General features: G+C 38.6%; 1 protein-coding gene across 5 annotated transcripts in view; it reads right to left on the bottom strand.

Annotated features, from left to right (window-relative positions):
* The window catches only part of LOC109467990 (cGMP-dependent 3',5'-cyclic phosphodiesterase-like), a 69,887-nt gene that overhangs the window by 22,549 nt on the left and 23,848 nt on the right, over window positions 1-23,490 (bottom strand). For all 5 annotated transcript variants that reach the window (XM_019766178.1, XM_019766179.1, XM_019766182.1 and 2 more), the window contains exons 4-8: window positions 23,335-23,438; window positions 9,121-9,176; window positions 5,512-5,571; window positions 2,485-2,608; window positions 1,936-1,988 (exon numbers count right to left, since the gene is read on the bottom strand). In XM_019766178.1, the coding sequence (XP_019621737.1) occupies window positions 1,936-1,988; window positions 2,485-2,608; window positions 5,512-5,571; window positions 9,121-9,176; window positions 23,335-23,438 (397 nt within the window). The remainder of the gene's footprint in view (window positions 1-1,935; window positions 1,989-2,484; window positions 2,609-5,511; window positions 5,572-9,120; window positions 9,177-23,334; window positions 23,439-23,490) is intronic.

The following is a 23,490-nucleotide window of genomic DNA, read 5'->3' as shown; positions in this document are numbered from 1 at the left end:
ACGCTGCTCAGAGAGCAGAAAAAACTCTGGCAGGATAAATCTTTCTTCAAAATTGGGATCAAGAGGTCATTACATGTCAGTGGGCCAGACATATGACTCGTGTTCCTGTCACCGGTGATATACATGTAGGTATTGATTTCATTAAACATTTATCATGTTCGCTGCCATGATCTATGAGGAACTTTTGGCATTTCCCAACCTGCTCTGATGTGATCTTTAATAGAGAGTTACTCCATCTAATTAAGAAAAAGGGCAAATGGTAAGCATATGGTACGAAAATGAAATGCGGGATTCATAAAATAGTATGAATAATATGGTGGCAACGCTATGTTTCCTCATCTGGAACATTCTGAAAAGGCATCAGGGTTCCAAAATAATATTCTAATGTTTGCCCTCCACCGTCCAGTGGTTAGAACTTGAGTCCTGTGAAGCAATGTCACTGGAGGATGTTATGGGGGCACACATTTTTGCATTTACATTCGAGGCTGCACACCCTCATGTCCAGCAACCGTCCCTGTCATCCTACTGGTTTTCTCATTTTGGTGGCCTAACCACTATGCTCAGGCCTTGGTGCTGAACTGCAGTTGCTATTGCTTTATTCTTTCTTTACCAAAATGTTTCATTTGATTACTAGTAACTTTCTGTCAGCTTTATTTCATAGGATATTTTACATGTAAAAATGCACTTATATATGATTGTGACTACATGATACATTGAAATCTCGCACATCTGAATCAACTTTGGAAAGAACTTTGTAACTTATAGATGATAAATTTCCAAACTTACTTGGCCATTGATGAGTTCAATAACCAGAAGGCATCACATTATTTCTGGCATGGAAAATACAATCCTACATGAGTCTATAATTAATGCAGTTCTTAGGCAACAATTAAAGATAATCCATAGTTTCCAGTCTTAATAGAGGTATGAATCTCTGTAAGTCTGTCACATTATTGGGACATGACTCTACGCTGTGGAAGTTTGTTATCGATTTACTGTAACGAAAAAGTTCAACAGTACAACATGTCTGGCAGAACATTTCCCTTCGTGCCTTCTTTGTCTCATTATGAAATCAATTTCAGTACCGAAGCCTTCTTTAAAAGCAGCAAATACTACTTACCCCATATTAGAATTCTTATACGATAAATTTCAACCACCCTAGAGTGCTCTAAAAGAGTAGCAACTTGCACTTTCCACAATGACTTCTTTATCAGTAAGAAGAATGGCCATTCTAAGTACTCAGCCTAATGTAGTAACCTTACACATAAAATACCATCTCTATGCTCCATGGGAATACAGTGAATTGTAATCTCTCTTCCAAAGAAGTATTTGACAAAATCTCCTTACTACCTCGCTGTCTGCTCTGACTTAAGATTCTCCCGATCTGTTTGGCTTATTTCCAGGTTCTGTCAAAGAAAACATTTGTCTCCATACTTTCAACTCTGCTCTGCTGTAAATGCAACTTAAGGTCAGCTGTGAGAAGCTTTAGGGCGCTACTTGCGGTAGTTGAAGATGACTGATGACGGGACTTAGCAACACAAAGGTTGCCATTTGTGAGAACTGCACTTTGGCTAATAGTAATATTAAAATTTCAAAAGGATGCAGGGTAATAAGTTCTTTATTGTAAGGGATATTGTTGTTTTTGCAATTACCATGTTCCATATTGCAGCTCAGAATTTACCAACAAGAGTTGTAATTTAACTGCAACAAACAGAATATTTGACAACATTATACTATTTAGAGAGTTCTAGAATGAAACAGTAGTCTACAATTTGTTTTAAGATAGTGTGCAGGCTGTTTTCATGCCACAATGTTTGTACATTTAGCAACAGTCAATTCCTCTGCCCTACATCTAACCTTATACTAATGGTACAGGAAAGTAGGTCATCTGTAAGATTGTGTGCGATTGAGAGAAATAAACAGGATTCCACTCACATATCTGATGACCTTCAGTTGCAGGGCAGGGGCATCTTGATCATAAAGGTCAGCTGGAATGAGGCAAAAGACACACACCGTAAAGAGCACAAATTAAGGTAAATTCTTGGAGATTGGTTTGCTGCTCGGACTGAGCTTTTGGCCTTATTTTCCTAGCTGCAATAGAACCCCATGTGACCTTGGGTCACACTGAAGGTCGGTGACACCTAAAAAATTCATGTGTTTCATTTTGTTGCATAGAAGTAAATTCTGCAAGGGTAAAAGCTGAACAAAGATCATGCATCAAACTTTGAGACAATGTGAAGCAACATTACCCATAAATCAAAGTATACCCATCAAATTGCTATGTATGAATTTCTTAAATGACAAATGGCAATGAACATTTTGGATCCTTCTTCCAACAAAGAGGCAGTCTTGCTGGAGGAAAAATCTTGCAGGCATTCGTTGACATATGAGAAAGTCTATTATTGAAACCAAAACAAATGCGGCAATGACACATATTGATGGTTTATATGACTGTATAAAGTTTTAAAACATGGGAAGAAATACCGCAGAGCTGTAGTATTGCCTGAGTGTCGATGGTCCCTGAATCTTGTCTGCGGGCTGGCGTGTGCGACATGGCCCCGCCTGACTGGATCTGCACCTGCTTCAACCGACTGTAACAGGTAGCAATCTGGAGGAACAGATAACATCATCCTCCCATCACTCACCAAACCAACACCCCAACATTATCAAGTCAAGCACTGTGCAACAATGAGATGCAAAGCGCTGTGTGAAAATGAGATGCAAAGACCTAGCTTTCCTTCCCAAAGACACAAATCCGTGCAAGTCTTTTTGTCTTGAATATGTCATTGAGTATGCAGCAATCAGCACCAAACATTTCCACAGATTTAGACACAGGTCCAATTTGATCACTGATTAGGCTTGCTCTGCTATTCTACCTTAAGGGATGAAATTGGAAAATACCTTGTAAGTAACATGATTGAAGGTGCATGAAAACACTTTTTCAAAACTCGTTCGAACAGAACAGATTTTTCTGAAATGACATACAGTATTAACTAAAATGGTACCAAGAGAATGAGAATGGTGTTCAATGCTGGTGTCTTCCTGTAACATTTGTTACTTAATTACTAGCTCCCTGTAGAACAATTTTGTCATCCTTATAAGTAGTACGATTTACTGATGTAACGAGAACGGCACAAATGGTTGCTGAAGACGAACTCAGGTGTGAAATTACAAAATGGAAATAAAAAGTTGTAAAAAGCAAAACATGACTACTGCATTTTTACAATTCCTGTTACCATGTCACCAACAATCATGTACAGGCATGTACAGCATACAAGACCACCAAGTCAGGTTCATGAATATTTAAACTGTACAATTTAGGTCAACCACAACACGGAGCATGATATTTGACCTTCCCAGAAGGTGTTCTTGATGAAGAGATTACAAATCAAAATCATGACAAAGCCAACACCTGAGCACTATCTCCAAACAGAATCGATACAATACTTCCTTTGAACAAGAACATAAGAAAGTACAACTGTACAGTTTCATACTGTCAGGGTATGCATAAAAGTAGAAAGAGAATAATAACATGTAAATTGACACGCAAATATAAGTGATGCACAAAGCAAATTAATGTATAAAAGCTGGTTTCTTGCCAGACTTTGAAACTGAGGTTTTCATTATATGCATCTCATCTTGAGTAATTGCCCAATGGTCCGCTGCAATCTCATTAATTCTGGGGATACGTGTAACACACTCTCATTAAGGTGCAGCGATGATACCTATTGATTTCTGACCAAGCCAAGCAGAACCTGGCATATGTATTCTCATTTCATTTCAAGTGAAGCAACAATTTACTATGGAGGCTTGTATTTTCTGAGGAAACTTTCTTGCATACTGATGGCCACTTTTGTTGAGGGTATCGGGCAAAGAATTAAGAGTAGTTAGATCATAAAAAAGCACCTCTCCTGAAAGGTATTCTATGTGCTATTTCGGTATCATACTTACATCACTCCATGATCTGAATGCACTGCAACTACATCCCATAGATTAACACTGTTTTCAGGACTACATCAGAGTGGGAAATGCTACAAATTAATGTACAACAAAACTGGAGATTGAAAGCTGCCTCTCCATGAAGTGCTGATGAAGTGTGATGCTTATATTGATGAGAGGTCTTCAATCATCATTGGGGAAAGTGTTCCAGAAAATCAATGGATTTCAGTAATGGGCATGTTCTCTTCATGGTTGTTGACATTATGACCTTGAAAATGATGTTCCAGAATTCTACTGTGTGTCCAAATGATGCAATAGTGTTCTCCAAAGGGTTCTAGAACATGCTTGATTCTCTGTGATCAGAGGTGAAATATACAATGTCATTTATTTCATCCAGTCATAATCAATGATCTGTATTCAGCTGCACAACACTGTTTATCATAGGACCTAAAATGCTCTTTCTAGAGTGGCAATGGCAACGAAGGTCATCAGCAGGTTTGCAGGTTTGAATATTATTTCCAAGAATTATTCAATTCTTCAGTGGGCAAATTTGTTGCACTGTAAAAAAATCAGCAGTGGTGACAGGCTAACACATCCTTGGGTAGACAAGATTTGGGAAGAGCTCTGAAACTGCCCATCTAGTACCTTTTGTAAGAGTCTTTGGGACATCCCTTTGAGTCATCAGGGTAACTATATTGATATATGTCACAATTTTCTTTTCCAGCAACACCATTGTTCCTACCGTCACAGTCCCCCGCACAAGCCTGGACCGCAACAATGCATCCTACACTAGGCTGTAAGACGTGAATATCATCTTTACCCTCTAGTCCCTTCTCCTTTTATAAGGTCCCTGCTAGCAAATTAGATACTTGGTGGCATTGACGACAGACCTTGCCGAGGGGTTAGATTCTCCAGATTTAGATCCTGATTAGTAATATTTCATCCAGTATTGAAATAATGTACAATGTAAGACTTAGTTCAACCACAATGACATATTCAATCTGGAAAGAAATGGCTTTCTTATAATGGTGATATGACTGGCCTGTCATCATTATGACCAAAATGACATTTTAATGATGCAATGATGTAATGGCACGTAAGCTATTCAGTACATTACTCAACTGTTATCTTTCTAGCATCTAATGTTCTCTCAAAAGTGCTTCATGTCATGATCAAAATTTGATGTAAAATAACAAAACAAACTTATGCTGAATAATTTCTAATGCATGGATATAATAATCTTGAAGACATTCCTTCACATTGAATGCAATAAGTTGAAGCACCTAGAAACAGTTTTCAATGCTGCATGACATATAACTAATTGTCAAATACAGGACCTGGTGAAATACACCTTTATGTGCATACCTGTAGTTGTCTTGAAAGTCGAGCTAATACCTTGACTAATACTAGTAATAGGTTCTTACAACTTACTCACTCTAAACATTACGAAGACACTGTGCCCCACAGGTATCAATTATGTAATACTATCTTTCTCCTTGCACAAGCATCGAATCATTTGTACCCACACGCAAGAGACACAGAAGAGATAGGCGGTTGAAAACGGTTACTTACGTGCTTGCCTAGGAGTGACAGGTTGTCATAGTGGAGCTGAGCCGGTCTGCTGCAGCTGATCTGAAACACAGCGGAGAGTGAGTAAAACCCGATATGTACCACATGTTACGGCAGGCCAACGCAAATCAAAGAGTGGTTCCAGTCACATGTTGAACAAATTGGCACAAAAATGAATGCGTTAGATGGCAACAAAAATCCTGTTCCATCATTTGAAATGCAATTGTGCTGAACTAGTTTAACTTTTTCCCTAACAATCTCCATATACCAAATAAAGCAGTAATTGTGTTATATTCTCAAAGCACACTGAAAAATTGATATGTATTTCAGGCATTTCACTTGAAGGTTTATGTTAACTAGATTAACAATTTAAGTAAAAGAAGAGACAATCAAAACATACAAGACACCTGTTATCTATCAAAGTCTACCTTGTTGCAACCCAGCATCCGACTGAAAATAACCAGATTAACTGGATATCAGAATATCAATGTGGAATTTGGAAAAAATCAATAGATGCTTCAGAACCCATTATGTGGTGCGTAATGGTCTGGTCTATCCACACCTTGGGGAGTTGGTCCTTTTACATATTTCCCTGCCAGGGATCGTGCAAGGTTTCCCAAACACCAGAATATTGGTGGAGGTGGAGATAGGGAATAGGTGTAATAGGTTCTAGGAGAGAACCCACGGGGATGTTCTGTGTAATGTTTAAACATAGGATATAATCTAAAGCTGCGAAAAATGGTGTTCAGGGCACCAACTCGAAATTTCACACACGTACACAAGCCAAAATCAGACACATGTTCCTGAGAGGATATCTCAGGGGCACCCATTTAACAATTGATGAGATTAAATATAGAAATCATTTTTGTCATTATTCCTTTCTTCATCAGACAACAATAGTCAATATTGCCCTGAGGCAGGTCTCCACAAATGCTGCCAAGTTATCTATAGTAGTTGTGTATAAAGGGATATACTAAAATGATGAAACCATTCACGAATATCAATTTTTGTACACCCTTTATGCGCCACAGCAATCACAGTACTTGATTGTAATTAAAGCAATATATAAACTGAATTTGAATCTGAACTATGAAAGAATCAAGTCAAGCTTACTCCATGCAAAAATACTACCAAGAAACAAAGTTGGAAGAACTTTCAAAACCTCTTTCTAAATGCAAAGAAGACAAATTTGCATGACATGGGACAGGTCAATAACTAATGAAGTGAGTCAATTCCTTCAGGCATGGCATACTCCGTCACATCCTCCTTTACAATTTAAAGGGATAAACCCTGGATGCAACTAGTTACGGGATTTGGTACAAGGATTAACATGACTCTAGGACAGGCAGAGCCGATAAGGATCGATCTGAGCATTTTCATATAACAGCCTCCCATCCCTGTGGGCATGTACTAGCTAATTATAAACTGTACCACAAGGCGCTTGGTATCTGTAATGTGTAACATTTAACCCTCTCCCTGTGGCTTCATCTATGATCAAAATAAATGAGCTTCATGGATGCACCTTTGGTTGTGTGAAGGTTAAACAGACTGTAGCATCAATTAGAATCAATCCTGGAGAACTTGCAGTTGATAAAACAGTATGAATGTCAAATTTATAGGAGAAAATTATTTCAGTTGGGTCTAAAAGTTTCAAAGGTCTCATTCAAAGAGTAAGTAGACCCAACTCCTATAAGTAAAATGAGCTGGCAAAGAAAAAAATCAGCTAAGTATAACTAATAATTACTATTTTTTCTTTGCCATGCACCTGTTGATCTTTTAAGAAAGATCAATCTGATATTGAAACAGAAAATTTACTGCAACCATTTATTGCCATGTTTCCTGTCCACCAGCGGAAAAGCAATACCTTGAGGTCAACTCTACAAAACCAGAGCAAAACAAGTTCAGTTGTGTATTATCTTTATTTCTTGAGCATTATTTTGTGGCAGCCTCATCCCTTTGCTTTCAGGAAAAATGAATGCGAGGATATAAATCATAACAATGACCTTTTCCAAGTGTGCATTACTTCCGCACCAAGTCTCAAACTAACGAGGCCACAGGCTGCCGTAAATCGATTGACCCGACTTCTTCAGTCATCAGTGATTTAAAGTCCCGTTGGCCACAAGCACAACAACAACGCTGACCTAATTGTTCCACACTAGCTGGTGACGACAGCACCAAAATACAAAAATCAATACTCACTTTAGTAAGACCCACTTTGAAGGAAGTTAGGCTTAGCAAACTTACTTGATGGGAACATCGACAATGACAGATCGGTCTCTAGTGGTGTACTCAATAGACAAGTGGGACTGTTCTTAAGCCATAGATAGCCTTTACTTCTCCATTTATCTCTAGCCTAGCTTTCCTTGTTAAGATTACAACTAAGCCATGGGAAGCCAAACAATGCAACAGCAGGTATGACAACACTGCCTTAAGGTATCAGAACAATATTACCATTCCTGCTCTTGTCTATCAACGTCAGTGGGAACTTTGTAGCACTGAAAAACTGATCCCCATAATGATGTTTATAATGGATGATTTTACATGTCTAAGTCTTGATTAAGAATGATTGCAATCATGCTATTTGTTAAAAAATTGATGTTTTCTATAATAATAATACACAAGATATTGAAGATACAAAAAGAATAAGCATTCAAAATAATATTTAAAGTATTCTTTTTAAAAAGCAACCAAGCCAGTATGGCTTAGCTCATCATCATGTTACCTGGAACTAATTGAATAAACATTAGGCTGCATGTCACCTTAAAGTCAGGTTTGGAGTAGATCGAGTATATATATAACAGTTACATGTATATTTCACAATTCCAGGAAGCCATTACTGCAACTCAGTGTCGAAGCATTCCATAAAGACATCTAATAGTATGCAGACTGTAATGTGCAGACCTTAGGGAACCTGGCACTGCTGAACTTAAGCTATAATAACATCTCTTTAATACCTCAACTTTATCAGATTTCAACCAAGGCAAAGAATAAATGATCCATTACTGCTGTGCAAGCATGTCTTTGTGTGGGTGTTGCAACTTTATAGCCTTGTTCAGGCTTAGACACAAGCTATAAAGTAGTGCCCAATCTTACATTCTTTAATGAAGTAAACTGAGTGGGACATGTTGTGTTAGTTGGAACCAGGGGGCCCATCTTCCTACATGGTTCAGGCGCCCATGTGCTTGTAAAAATGGAATTAGTAATAAGTCAGCAACTAGATCCAACACACAGGGTAGACAGTCCCCACTTGTGGATGACACCTGTCCTATTTTTCACATTTTTCAATGTGCTTGTAACTTACTTATCTACCTCAGTGACTCTCATCCTGAGTGGAGGTACTCTTGTAAAAAAATTGAGCCTCAAAATCACTTCTTACAGGAGACAGGAAGATTTGAAGGACTTCTCCCAGATATACTAATTGTATACAGCAGGTAGAAAATGACCTAATGCATGCTCATGACTTACAAATGTATGAACTGTTGAACTAATGGCCATGGATACAACAGTTCTACTTTCCTGGTTAAGCAAAATTGTAATCGCTTAGCCTTAGGTTTCACTGTCCTCTGTAGTCACACAATTGCAATTCCATAAGCAGATATTAAACATACTTACCAACAGTATTGCTAGGAGATCACTGCCTTCTCTGTCCAGGACTGGAAAGCAGATTACTGCAGGGAAACATAACAAGGACAACAACAGTCAACATCATTAAATGCAACAGTGTACACCATTAACAATTTTGGAATGTCAGTTGAAGACATGAAATAAAATGTCTCTGATGCTAATGTTACAGCATTCTACAACTGAGCCGGTCACACCTAGTTGTTACGTTCTTGTAGTGGTACATAACTGGCAAAAGAAGAAGGGGCACAATCCTAACCAACCCTTCACTACATCCACCTGTTATACATGTCATCCAGTCTAGAACACCCCCAACCTACGGCATATCATTGTCATAAAAACAGAGCGCACAGCATAAGGAAAATGATGGTAGAGTAAGATGCACTTCTAACTTCTGATGTGCTTCAAAACTGTAAATCACAAAGTCCTCATGATTAAACGTAGATAAGGGCAACTGCTTTCATATCAGATAAAAAACACCCACCCTCCGGCGGTAGGCTTTACTACCGTGCTATCGTCATTCATGAATTCTCTTGATAAGACGAAGTTAGCTGTAGGGATACCGCATGTAGCTAGATGGTATTTGTGCTATGTCATTTTTCATCCACAAAAACAATATTGAATTCATATATCTTTGAAGCTTTACCAGAAATTGAAAGTTCAAAGTTTGCATGATAATGTCTTTTATTCTAAAGTTTGGTGGTGAACTGTTTGTAAGTCTGTATCTAACATTCAAAAGAACATTTGAGTCATGTAATTTGGATAGGTACAATGTATATTGAGAAACTGTTGTTCAAACCTTGTTTATCAAGAAAAACCTCTTTGCGAGGAAATGTTCCAACATCCTTGATTGCTCCAGGGAAAGGTCAAGCCAAGTCAAGTCAAAAACATCAAGGATAACAAGGTTTGGAGAGGGTGCAGTTCTGTTGTAATTCATTTGTCAGTGCCATAAATGTCAATTGTAAATGCTAAATGGATATATTTATTTTCAAGGTCACAAAAGTCAAGGATTCAGGATTAAAATGACATCTAGTTAGATACTGTTTGATGAGCGGCTATAACTTGTCATCCCAAACTGTATCAAACCTGCATGTACTATTAGACATTAAAGCAGAAAGTATGCATAACTTATTACTAAAATCCAGTACTAGACTGCGCTATAAAAAAACAGATCCTTCAAGCTGCCATGAATGTCAAAAGCTTTTACCAAACGTCCATGACTAAGCAAAACTTGCAATCAATTTCTCTTGGCCTTCTTTGGTCAAATGAGACGGTCACCCTAGAACAGAAGCTAGTCCTTTATTTGGCAGTCAATTAGTGCGCAAGTCTTTTTAAAAGTTCTTCGTACCTGTTACAGATATGGTTACGTACATCAATTATCTACAGAGGGAACTTGAGAAAGAAATTTAGGTAATCTGTTATTAGGGACACGTCTGATACCATGTTTTTCCGCTCACAAAACAGACAAGCACTTGCAAGCAATTTCATACATGGCTGCCTCCAACATTGGTTTGCCTTCAGACTTGATGGAATCTTGATTGTACAAGGATGTAGGCCTGTACCATCAAGCACGCTTACAAAAACATCATTGACGTGGTCTGGACTTACACAATTTTAACACTCGTGTTTAAGTGTGATAGGTAAGACAAAGTTTATAAGAGGCAATACCTGATACAACATCAGTGTGACCCCAAAGGCAAGAGTGCTGTAAATGAGCAAAATAGACCTGTTGATGACACAATACCCCCTTTAACCTGTGGCACACTGATGTAGCCATTTGGCTAGTACTATTTCCCTAATGGTTATAAGGTTATAGGCAGCACAGAGCAGGTTAAGTTACAGTACCTCATCAAATCAATGGATGCCTTCTTCACTCCCACACGGATTTCCTACAATCCCCCATGCTTTTAAAGGCCACACTTTGGGAAAGTCCAGTAATCTACGCCGCTGAAATCCAACTTATCTATACGGCCAGGAAGGAAGAAAAACCCCTGCGCTGTGGATGGGGATGATAAAGAACGGGTGAAATCAATAACAAGGAAAGGTTTTATCTGGGCGAACAACTTTTCCTTCTAAAAATAGTTTACGGCTGGACACAGGAGACTTGCAACTGAAGGTTGAATGGAGACAGTGTCAGTACAAAGCACAGCACATTTACCGACTTACCTAAGAAATACTTTATCATCAAGGGTACCTTTAGCGTCAAGGGGACCAGAATATTGTGAACAACTTTTCCTTTTCAAAATAGTGCAATACAAGAGACTTGCAGTTTGAAGGTTGGACGGAGACTGGGTTAATACAAGGCACGGCACGTTTACCAACTTACCTAAGAAATTATTCATCATCAAGGGTACCTTTAGTGTCGGGAGGATTGAATTTCTATGCTACTTACATAACATTATGGACAACTTTTCATTCTAAAAATAGTTTACAGCTGGATACAAGAGACTTGCAGGTTGATGGTTGGACGGAGACCAGGTTAATACAAGGCACGGCACGTTTACCAACTTACCTGGGAAATTATTCATCATCAAGGGTACCTTTAGTATCAGTACATTTTCATAACATTACACTTTACAGACCTGTAACAATATTCAGCTTTGTATGAAATACTGGAGACAAGGACTAGCAAATGCATAATATTCTATTATCCAGCCTGAGAGCAAAATGGGCCATAACTTAAATGTTACAGTTACTGTAGTGTATCTTGACGCCTCCTTAAAATACACGACATTGTACTTGTCAAATTTCAACAGGATTGGATGGAAAATCTTCTAGCAAAAAACATTGCATTTGCCAGCGCAGGTAATTTGCTATGCAAGACATGGTTGCCAGAAGATATATAATTGGTACGTTACAATATGCGATTCAATAACATGAATCTTTCCCTTGCTCCTCCCTTGGTACTAAGACCTCATGTGCATTGCAAAAGAAAGACTATGACATGTTTTATCAATAAAGGCCTCAACTTGGAGGAGTGCCAGAAAGCAATATCATAAATTGCAGTCTTGCTGACTCGGGGAAATTTGAATCATCGTGGTCTGAAACATCTGCAGGAGTAAAACAGGGTGGTTCAAAATCTCAAGGTGGTTCTCAAAAGATACGATATATTGTCAGGACAGAAGACACAAGGAAATTTCAGGAAATCTTTTGAGATTCTAAGAATTTGAGTAGACGAGGTTGGGGGAAGTATTGGCACTTTTCCGTGGTACGATACCAAAACTTTAAGTAAATAGAAAACTAAGCTTTTCTTTAGTGATACTAGACTAAGTGGGAAATGAAATTATCTATAACAAGAAAAAGTTGTACTCATCTTAATTATTTGATACAAGAGCTGTATCCAACAAGATTTTGCATATAAAGTTCAATTTTGCATGGTGCTATTAACTATTGCAGCAAGCAACTTAGTTATAAATCCAGTAGAAGAAAACAAGGGTGCACAGTTGTTGCCAAGGTTAATATCTAATTCAGCCCTTGATCTGTTCTGGTTAAGTACAGTTTTGGTACAAATTGTTTACTTGTTAAGCAGCATTGAGAAGGTTGAGCAACTGTTTCCCTGCCAGGTACTGACTTAGTCTCTATCAACCCAAACGTTCTTGATATCCAAGAGCATGAGTGACAAAATTCCATGAAATAAACTGGGCTGAAAAATGGACTTCAGAAGTCATAACATTTACTTTGCCTGACTGCTGACCAATGTAGAGCTCTCGTAAACGGTGTCTCTAACCAATCCCCATCTGACACCATAAAAGAGATTCAATCACAAAAACGTATCAGTCGCAGTATCATCAACGAAACAGCCTTTTTTACACTCTTGGGGCGCCTTAAGTATCTCTCCACCCACCCAGATGTATCTATATAAAAATTTCACTTGTGAAAAGTTGTTTATGTTCTTACCTTGGTATAATTGTGGCTGTCACGTACTTAATGCCAGCTGTGGAATTGGCAATCTAACGGGTATGTGTGGAATGGGAAACGTCATAAACCTGGGGCATAACAACTTCCTAAATGGGGGTGCCCTGGCAGGTAGTAGTGAGTTATAACACTGTACAGCAGAATAGGCTATCAAGTAAGTCAAAAGTACGTAAGTCAAATTGGAGGCAGGACGTGGGTATGCTACCGAGAGCTATGGATCTCCTAGAGTGTAAATTGAGTCCAATAAATACTGACTCTACCTATTACAGATTATACTACATATATCTACTCACAGCCACTTTCTTTCACTATGATCATTTTTCATTGAAATGTGCTTTAGACTGTATGGATGAATCAGCTTTTGTGAGATTTAAATCTTTTATCTATTATAAGTGACTGGTAAAATAGAACTTGAAGTTATATCTGGAAGCCCTGTAGGACTAAACTTAATTCCCTTTGTCAAAACCAGTTCCGAGGTGCCAATGACTGGAAGCCTTGTGGTGAGGCCAGACTTCAAATTTGACAACCAGACTCTAGATCTATGAATTTCATACCTCTAATAAAAAGTATGAAGAAGTTGGTCGGCTTAGAATTTATAGATTTATTCTTATGTGATAATCATAAGTTTGACTGCATGTACATGAATGATAACCCTTGGCACCAAAATCTGTAAGTATGTGCTTATATTATATATGAACTAGGAAAAGTAGATTGCCATGTTGGTCTTTAACTATCAAACTTTTGTAAGGATGGACTTATTGGTTCCTATAGCTACCAGCTTCGTTGGAAGAGCCCAGATTAATGCATGAAAGGCTCAGAAAGACATGTCATTTGACATCCATGGGTGGAATTGATTACAATGACGTAAATCGACGCCATGTGGGATTTTCCCCTAAATTGCCGGCTAACTCTTTTCATTAACAAGTGACCAACTTTGTAAAGAATTCATTCTCCATAAGCTGTGTGTCTAGCCATGATCCAGTTTCTCAACAAGGAAGCAAGTCTTAATCGTGACTTGTAACCTTTCTATGAGATATCAGCAGTGAGGCACAAATGTTTTGGCACCAGTTAGTACCAAACTTCTATTTCTTATATCTCAATGTCTACTTTGTCACAGGACTATAACAGGTCAAGTTGAGGGACTGAGTTGGTAAGTACTGTAGTAAGTTTCAAACTTTGTTTATCCATTGATGCTATACAGAACAATCTTACAGGTTATAATATCCTTGTATACCTCTGTGCCTCACTGGCCCTCTATGAATTACTGTTCCCTGGGGCAACAATTTAAGCGCATCACACATTCCCTCCTGACTCAGACACACTCGTTTCTGCCTTTTAATGATACAGAATTGCTGTGTCAGTCCGGACTATTTCCTCGTGGTCATACACCATTGCACTGGACTTCCAATAGCTGTGATCACCTCCTAAGCTAGTCATCCCTTTCTACGGGTTCATTGAAAGGACAATGCAATAAAATTTTGGTAGCATGACACACAGCAATGGATGTACATTGTACGTCTTAGCCAGATTAAGTGTCAACAAACACACCATATTTCTTTTCAATGATGCTAGTGGCGTCGGGTGGTGTAGTGGTTAGAGCAATCGACTATGAAGCGGGGAGACCCGGGTTCGATTCCGCGTCGTACCCTCGACATGTCTGAACATGCGCCTGACGTTGTGCCCTTGGGAAAGGCACTTTACACGAATTTCCTCACTCCACCCAGGTGTGAATGGGTACCTAACTTCGGTTGGGGAAAGTCGTATTGAGGTCACCTTGTGGCGCCGAATGGCAGCCACACAGACCCTTGCGACAGTTCCACAAGAAATAATTGTAGAACAAATATGTGTATCATGTGTATTATTTGATTGTTGTAATTGTGATTTGTATTGATTATTATGTGATACCCTGCATCAATTCAGCCGTATAAAGGCTGCGACTGCACGGGTACTGTTTGGACAATAAAACAACACTGGTCACTTCAATTTTGGAATGTCACTTTCCGAATTTGCAGACGGCCATGTTGAAATCCCTGATTTTCAACTTTGCCATTTCTGCAGGTACAGTAAATTTTTACATACCATTTGAAAGATCATGTTATCCTCAGTACCAGGTTATTTTTTTATGGTCAAAACATACATATTTGTCAAGATATTTCACTTTAAAAATTGCAATCCCGTCGGTGTACAAGCCACACCGACAGGATCAACAGCCCACCCCGGTCGGTAGTAAACTCTACCCCGACGGGGTGGAAACCCACCCCGCACCCAGACCGCATCCAATTATCCTCATGAACACTCCATGAAAACCACTGAATTAATGAGAATTCACATCTTCACACCAGTGTAATTAGCAAGTTTGTGTGATAATTCATGAGAAGTCTGGGCTCAAAGGTTACCCCGACGGGGTTGGACAGCCCCGTCGGTGTGTTAAACAGCCCCGTCGGTGTGTCAGGTTGCTAATGGCCTAAGCCTTCAGACCAGACTGAAAGTAATTTCCCAATGAAGTTTAAAAAATTAACATTAAACTTGCTTCTAGGTTGATGGCGGTTTATACACAGTTTATTATATCACTTCATTATTGTAGTTCTGTGTGTATTCCTGCAGTTTTTCTAGACTGTATTTTCCAGGATTATGAAAGAACATTGTCTTCAAAGATACAAATGAGTCATGGATATCTCTGACATGGCAGGAATGGATATGATTGACCAGTCAACCTGCTCCACATGAGTGCCATATATGTACATGACATGTACAATCCTGTAGGTCCTAACAAGGAGGTTAAAAATCTAGTCTTTGTCCAACAATACCTAGCTCACTGTAGGATGAATTCTAGCAAGGAGGTTATAACCTCTAACCTGGCTAACACTAAGAATAGAGTTTGGACATGGCTAAAAATTTAATAAACGTTGATAACAACTTTTCAAACTCCATGGATAAACTCATCTATCATTAGCAGAATACCCCAGGGCTCAAAATATTTTTCACTGCATACCTGCACTGGTGCAGTAAACATAACCTGCACCAGACAAAGAAGAAAAATTTTGCTTGCACTTTGGCCACACCAAGTTAATTTCTTGGTTAACGGATTCACCGCTTCATTTTTTTCTGATTTGCAAATAAAAATAAAAATTCAAAATCAACTGCAAAATGCTCATATTTTGCCCTGAACAGTTGAAAACAGTCCTTTCCTTACTACTTGTTACAGTCATTCCATCTTTCAATGCAATGGTATCATTAAAAGTTCAAAATGATTGTTTAAATTTTGAACCAGCCTGGTGTGCGGACTGCATGGCTCCTATCGTACCATTTTGGGCCATAATAGGAAGCCTAGGCCTGTTTTTATTTTTATTTTTTCCGCCCGCTCCGTTATTTTTCTAGAAAATCCGATAACCAAGGAATTAAATAGGTGTGGCCTTACTCAGACTTTGAGAAGTATGCATCATAATAAAATCTGTAACCATTGCTATTATTTTTTTATACTTCATAGGTGCTAACAGTCAATGCAGCAAACAAAAATACACATACTACTACATGTATCTATAAACCCATGGCCAAGTGCAATGTTAGGTGCCAGATAGCAGAAAATCTGACTGGATGAAGGGCCAAATAGTCAATTACAATGTTCTTTAGTTTTCACATGGGCTATCTTTCTGGCTTTTCCTGGGTGACCCAGTACAAGCTGCCGAGATACTACCAGTAATTTGGCATGTAACACATGTACACTCCCTTATAGGATAATTTGTATCAAGTTGATAATTGGACAGTGACATTTGCATGTCAAGAACAATAGCTGACCTAGTTTTAACCCGCATAACAATTGTACCTGGAGCAGAATAATTACCGAATGGGTACTGTTGGACAGAAATAGAGGATTGTATGATTCCTTGCTTTGAAAGCAGGCTCAAGTTGTGAATATTAGGCTTCTTGCTTATCTACTTAATAGTCTTATTTAGGCTCATATTTATTAGTCTAGTATTTTGTTGCCAAAACTGGAAATAATTTGGAACAACTTTCCAACATTTCAATCATATTTCAACTTCACAGTCAAAAACATGGCCGCCAACACAAGAATAATTTGCCCCAATATGGACGGACCAAAACAAAGACTGAATATAAACAAATTCCAGGTTTATCCATTTGTTTGGCATTTTGATTAATGTCATGTGAATAGTGCTTACAATAGCGAATAGGTAAACTTTAACCATGTTGGCTAGATTCTAAGGAATATTTTAGCCACTTTTTAAAGATTTTAATGACTGAATTATTAGCATGAGCCAGGTTTGGAAACCAGTACTAGTTGTATATAAATTTCATGCATTGGATACTTGTTAATATTATAATAACGCATCCTGGTATGTACAAGTAGTTGCATTTACCAGGCACATCAGAGAGGTCTATCTACCTAGCACAACTGTTGAGCATGTAGTGGGCAAATTTAGTGACTTAAATAAGCTAACATTTCCCCCCCCCCCACTTTTGAACCCTCTGTCCCTACTGTCTCAAAAGTCTATGGGATTCTGATTGCTTTGCCACTGAAATTCCTTCTTCTTCCCTGAAAATTTGCTAAAAGCAAAATCAACCCACTCAAAGTTGTAGTTTTCTGGGTGAGTTGACAGGTTGAAACTGACCGGGCACAATCTAATAACAGCTCAGGATATCTGACTTGCAATAAACCTTCTTGGTCAGGATACTGTCCTTTATTTCTTATCTCCAACCCAAGGAAAATTGGACCCTCTCTGGCCGATGGATACTGCCTGGCCAATTTCATATTTCTTTTTGCCACCTTAGGATCTGCTTGGAGCTAGTGCTTCATTTCCAGTCACCACAGTTCTCTGAACAAAAACAAAGGTCTCAACTCTCAAGCCAACCCAAACCAGTGCACATTATGTAAATTGGGGGTAATTGGCACGTCAACGTGAAGTTGGAACTGCACACCTGAGACTCTTTGAAAGGACAGTAATGGTGTCCTCCCTATTAAATTTCATTTTATACCTTCTTGCATAGAAATACTAGTACATTTGTAAATCATTGCTGTGGTTGTAATGTAGAAAATACTCCAGGGTCTGTAGAAAAGAAAGTTATCGGAGAAGGGCAAAATCACTTTTTTCTTCAAACATCACACCCACCGACCTATAATCTCCAAGCAGATCCTACTGTGACAAGGCTGTCAGCTTTGTCACAGTATAGGATCTGCTTGGAGATCCTACAGCAAATGGAACCAAGGACCTTGATGGAACAGACCATGCTACAAAATGTCCCCACCCACCCAAAGTGTCGTTTCTCCCCATTTACAGAAGTACATTTTGACCGTAGTAGTTATACAGTAGACAAAAAACACATCATTCAAGTATTTCTCCAGCCATGAAATATGAATGTAGGATGTACTCAGTAGACTATTTTGTAGGGCACCAATGGCCGCTTGTGTGTCTACCTATTATTATAAGTGGCTGCAAAGAGCTTTCATTAAAATTGATGAAAGCTCCTTTCGCTGTAAAAAGTCTCAATAAGTAAACAATGCAGCCAATTAACTTGTCTCAGACAGAACAATGGGACAAAATACACACGATGTCAAGTTTCTCAGCAAGTCACACCAAGCTTTTTAAAGCTCCTTGGTTTAAAGATTTCATGACATCCTCACAAAAATACTCTGCACCTGGTGGTACCAAGGTTCAAAATTAATGTATGTTCCAACTTCCTAGTTTCTCAACATATTTCTTATCATGATGCCTCCAAATATCTGAGAAGAATAGTGAGTCCTGATTTGCACTGCTTGCAGTGTGTATTTTGAATGACAGACATTATAACAAAGGGCCTCCTTCCTCTCAGACAAAGGAGGTAAAAGAGAGAACCTCCCTTTTTGTGACAATTATCAGAGATTGCTCCCATTCTTGACCAGCTAAGGCATTTTGCTCATTATATGACACGATTATGACCATATGAAAATTTGTGGGCAATATTCACAAGAACGACTGTTTTCAGCTGCTAAGCCATTAATTTCGATCCCCGAATATTGTGGCCAGTGTAATAGCAATTGAGGAACTTGATCAATTTATTTGCAAGACCTGTGTGTTCTACATCTCAATTCTTACAAATAGACTGAAGGAAATAAATTTAAGTATTATTTTATATGGCCTCCTTCAGTCAATATTGATCATGTCGGTAAAATTCTATTAGACATTAGCTTTGGAGTTAGTGAGTATGTGTTTGTAAGCTCTCTGGAATTTCTTCTTTTTTTGTGACCCTTATAGTTGGCTGAAAGGGGCAGATAGAAGAGTGTGGATTGTGCTCTCCATGCTTATTCTTTGTCCTGATAATGTCGATTTTGCACATCAATTGGATTGGATGACTGTCTGAGCTCACCCCGACGGGATCAGAGCTCACCCCGATCGGGGTAAACTTGCCCCGTCGGTGTGTATAGACTGATCAATTCACACCTTTCCTGGCTTTGTTTTGGGATTTTGCACCTCTTTGACCAGAACTCCCACCCCGTCGGGGTGACATTACCCCGTCGGGTTTAGTGATTATGACAGTGTCACCCCGACGGGGTGAGTACCTTACACCGACGGGGTGAGTACTTTACACCGACGGTCCTGTGATTTGGTCCTGACGGGGTAGCTGCTAGCCCTGTCGGGGTGCTGAAAAACCCGTCGGTCTGCTTGCATTTTCTATAAATGATATCTAAAGTTATGAATACTGCAGAACAATAATTTTCATATCACTATACTCCTTACATCAAGACCTGCGCACTGATGTGAAACTTGAATGCAAAATGTGAATTTTTACTTGACATTCCAAATGGCCAGTGACTTTCCTAAATTGAGATGACCAGTGTTAAACCATTCTTTAACCTCTATCTCATGTATAGAAAACAACACATTTGTTAGATTTTACAGCTATAAATCTGCAGCTACAAATAGAACTGGACAAGCCATAGGGAAGGCGGTTAGATGAGCCTTTGCACATCTTTGTCCAGTTAATTTCGTGATATTCATCCAAAGCAACTCTTTTTCCATTATTACACAGTCTCACGCAAAATCATTTTTGCTTTCTTCCTACCCAAGACTGTGCAATCTGTAGAATAATATAGAAGCCTGACTTCAGGTCTTTTGCCCTTGTTCATTCAGGAACAAAATTCTGTCAGAAAACATGAACTTTTCATGTTTGGAGTAGGAGTAGGAGTTCAATTTATATCTAATTGCAAATGGTGTAGCTTAAAGCAGATGCTTTACCACATTTTATTTGTAAGTTTGGCAGGCTTTGGTCCTACACACATGCAGCACTACAGAATTGATTTTTAGAAAAGATATCAGAGAAAGAGAATGATGGATGTGTGAAGCGGCAACTTGGCAGCCACAGCTGGCAGAGTATCAGCATATCAGCAATGAACCTGCAAGATTTATCTCAGAAACTCTCAGGCAATCAAGTTTCTGTCTGAAACATATTAGCTTAATGTTGACTTTGGCCTGGGTGGCTACATTTCAATGTTCATTCGATTAGCTCTGAAATGCACCATGTCTCTTCTCCAATTTCCTGTTTCAAGGAGGGCCATATGGTGATAGTATTAAGCTACACATAATGATTATTGCTGCAATGAAAAAGCAATAAGGCCACAACAATTTGATAACTTGGTTCTTAGGGTCCTTTTTTCATATTTTATTTTCCAATCAGGAATCTGAAAATACAGTGATCATTGCAGATTTCTGTTCAACTGAGTAACAATAATTCACTGGAGTCACATTGACTCCAGTGTATCTCCATATTTTCATAGCCCCTTAGCATTTCTTGGATAAAGAAAAAGTTCCAGTGAAGTCCAGTAAAATGGACCTCTGCCCTCATTTCCCACAAGACATCAATAAGTCACTGACAGTTTGATGGAAAAAAATAACAAATGACCATCATTACGGTAATCCCTGTGCTAAAACCAAATAAAAGCCTAATCCCCTTGAAATGAACAAAAACCCATGTGTGCGGGTACCATGAATTATCCAACATACTGTACATCCCAACATTTTAGTAATGTCTTCTTGATGAATGTATGTTGACACATTATTTGTTAGCGGACAGCGAAGTCTAGTGAAGTTATGCACCTCATGCAATAGGGTGAGTGAGCGATTTGTTACCATCTCACCACAAAGGTGATATCACTCACCCATAATCAAACACCATTTATTGTAAAAAAAATTACTTATTCTACGGCCCTTGAAATATATATCATTTTGGAACCATTTTACAACCACATTGCATAAGAAATGTAGATGTTAATGAAAGAACCCAGTTTGCGTCTTTAAAGAAATTTAAAATGACCCTATGTCATTCTATATCCTGAGTATAGTTCAAAGTGTATGTGGATATATATAATATAGCTAGTAAAATATACAATGCTAACCAATAAAATGCTCTGTTTGTACCTGCAAAGAAATTCGATATTGAAAAAAAACTGACAAGAATCAGCACATGTAAATGTTGCCTGTAACTGCAATGCAGTTTCCTTGGATTGAAACTTTTTGATCTAATAAAGATTGACCAATACCTGCTCCCCCTGAGGCTACTTTGTAAATCATAAAAATAATAAAAATTTTATCTCCTACCATGATACAGAATAACTCACAGAATAATAGCCTGGGGTTTAACATGATATTGATTTCTTCTTAAGTATCAAAGGAACTAGAGGCACTTTGATTATATGATAGTCCACCAGGAGTCCAGAAGTGAAAACATAAAGGGAAATCTATCATGACATCAAGGAAAACATGGATTGGCTTTTAAGTACATGTATCTTTAATTTATTTGAATACGAAATCAGAACATAAAGCTATGGAAAATCTGAAATCAATGTAAATAAAGGTGCACAAGACAAACAAAATCTACAATTTGTAGCTCTTCTTTTGCCGATGACAACAAATTTGAAAACCAAACTATTGACAAAGACCAATATATATGGAGATCATTTAGACTTCTTGGCTCCAAAAGAGTTTAATGTAAAAATGCCAGCCTTGCAATGCAAGGAAACAGGCATATTGCATCCATCTATAATAAACATATCCAACCATCCACATGAAAAACATGACACCTCTACCCACATACATGTAATACTTGGATCAACTTTCTCCCATTTGATAGCCTTTTAACAACCACTACAGATTCAGTACCAAGGATAAATATGTCACATTTTGCTATGTCCTAAAAATCTTCTCACCAAAATTGTAATCTTACCCCCAGAACAATCTAGGCTGCACATAAAATGCAACAAGGCACTGAATTATTGGATACTGTAACACAATTGGCATGATTGTTTTCTGAGGCCAATATTTTGGACAAGAAAGTTTAATTAGTTGTTTTGCAGATCCCTTTGTTTCCTTGGAATGGAAAAATGAAAAGGTCCATTAACCACAGAAAAAGTTATAAGACGCTGGTTTTAACCATATCAAACAATATTTTTCACAAGCTTGAAAGGCTGCAATCATTTTGAAGTCTGCACACATGCCTACGAACATGATAACAACTCAGTCCAACATGTCAGGCGGGGCTTTCAGACCTGTTCCTACAGTACTGCTTGAGGCTAAAAGAAAATGACAAGTAAGAAACAGAGAGGATGTTGTACCTTGATATGTAGTTACCTAGAAACTTCAAAGTCAGTATGAATCTTCAAAGTCAGGATATGAAATACTCACTTTGAATCAATGTAACCGTAAGTAACAAAAGCAGTGAACATGTTTGGTGAATGTCTTCACACTGAAAACCACTGGACAGAGCATGCCCAACCGAGGGTAAGATGAGATGGTAGCCCCACTCTTCTGCTTTGATGATCTGACAGAAGCGATCATGTAATCTTTTCATCCTGTTCATTGCTACATTATGTAAGAAGGGTTTTCAGTTTGCAGTGCACAGCAACTTAATTCTGCCAATCAATTTCTCCTGGCTGATTTTAGAGCGTCCATAGCGCTTACTGAATGCTCCCCACAGCATATGTAATGGCAAGTTTTCTGGGAAATTCAGTATGAAGTGACGTTGATAGGTTTAAGGCATAATATTCTGCACTGCTCTATATGAATGTTAAGAAGTATTTTGGACATCAGCTCCATTCATTCTCATGAATGATACAGGTGTGAAGATGGCTATAAGGGCATGTTGGCTTGATTTTAAGGAAGACATGCATCTCCATGGCAACATGCAAAGCAATTTTTGCAGGCTGAAAAAAGTGAATATAAGCCCCTCGTGATGAGAACTATAGGCAAAGGTTTGCTACAATGTTGTAAATCCATATTTATGGTAATGGTGACTGTCTCCCACCTGTCCTGTCCTGTTCACCCTGCCTGAGCTGCAGGATTCTGCACACTGGGTCTTCAGCGGGGGGGCTGGGTCTGGTCACACACTGCTGCTCACTCACAGCCTCTCTGTAATACATCAACACATGCTGTGAGCAAAGGCTGTCAACGCTTCTTCCCA

This window comes from Branchiostoma belcheri, unplaced genomic scaffold (assembly GCF_001625305.1).
Source record: "Branchiostoma belcheri isolate BF01 breed outbred unplaced genomic scaffold, Haploidv18h27 scaffold19, whole genome shotgun sequence".
NCBI lineage: Eukaryota > Metazoa > Chordata > Leptocardii > Amphioxiformes > Branchiostomatidae > Branchiostoma > Branchiostoma belcheri.
This window is presented reverse-complemented; position numbering and strand designations above follow the sequence as displayed.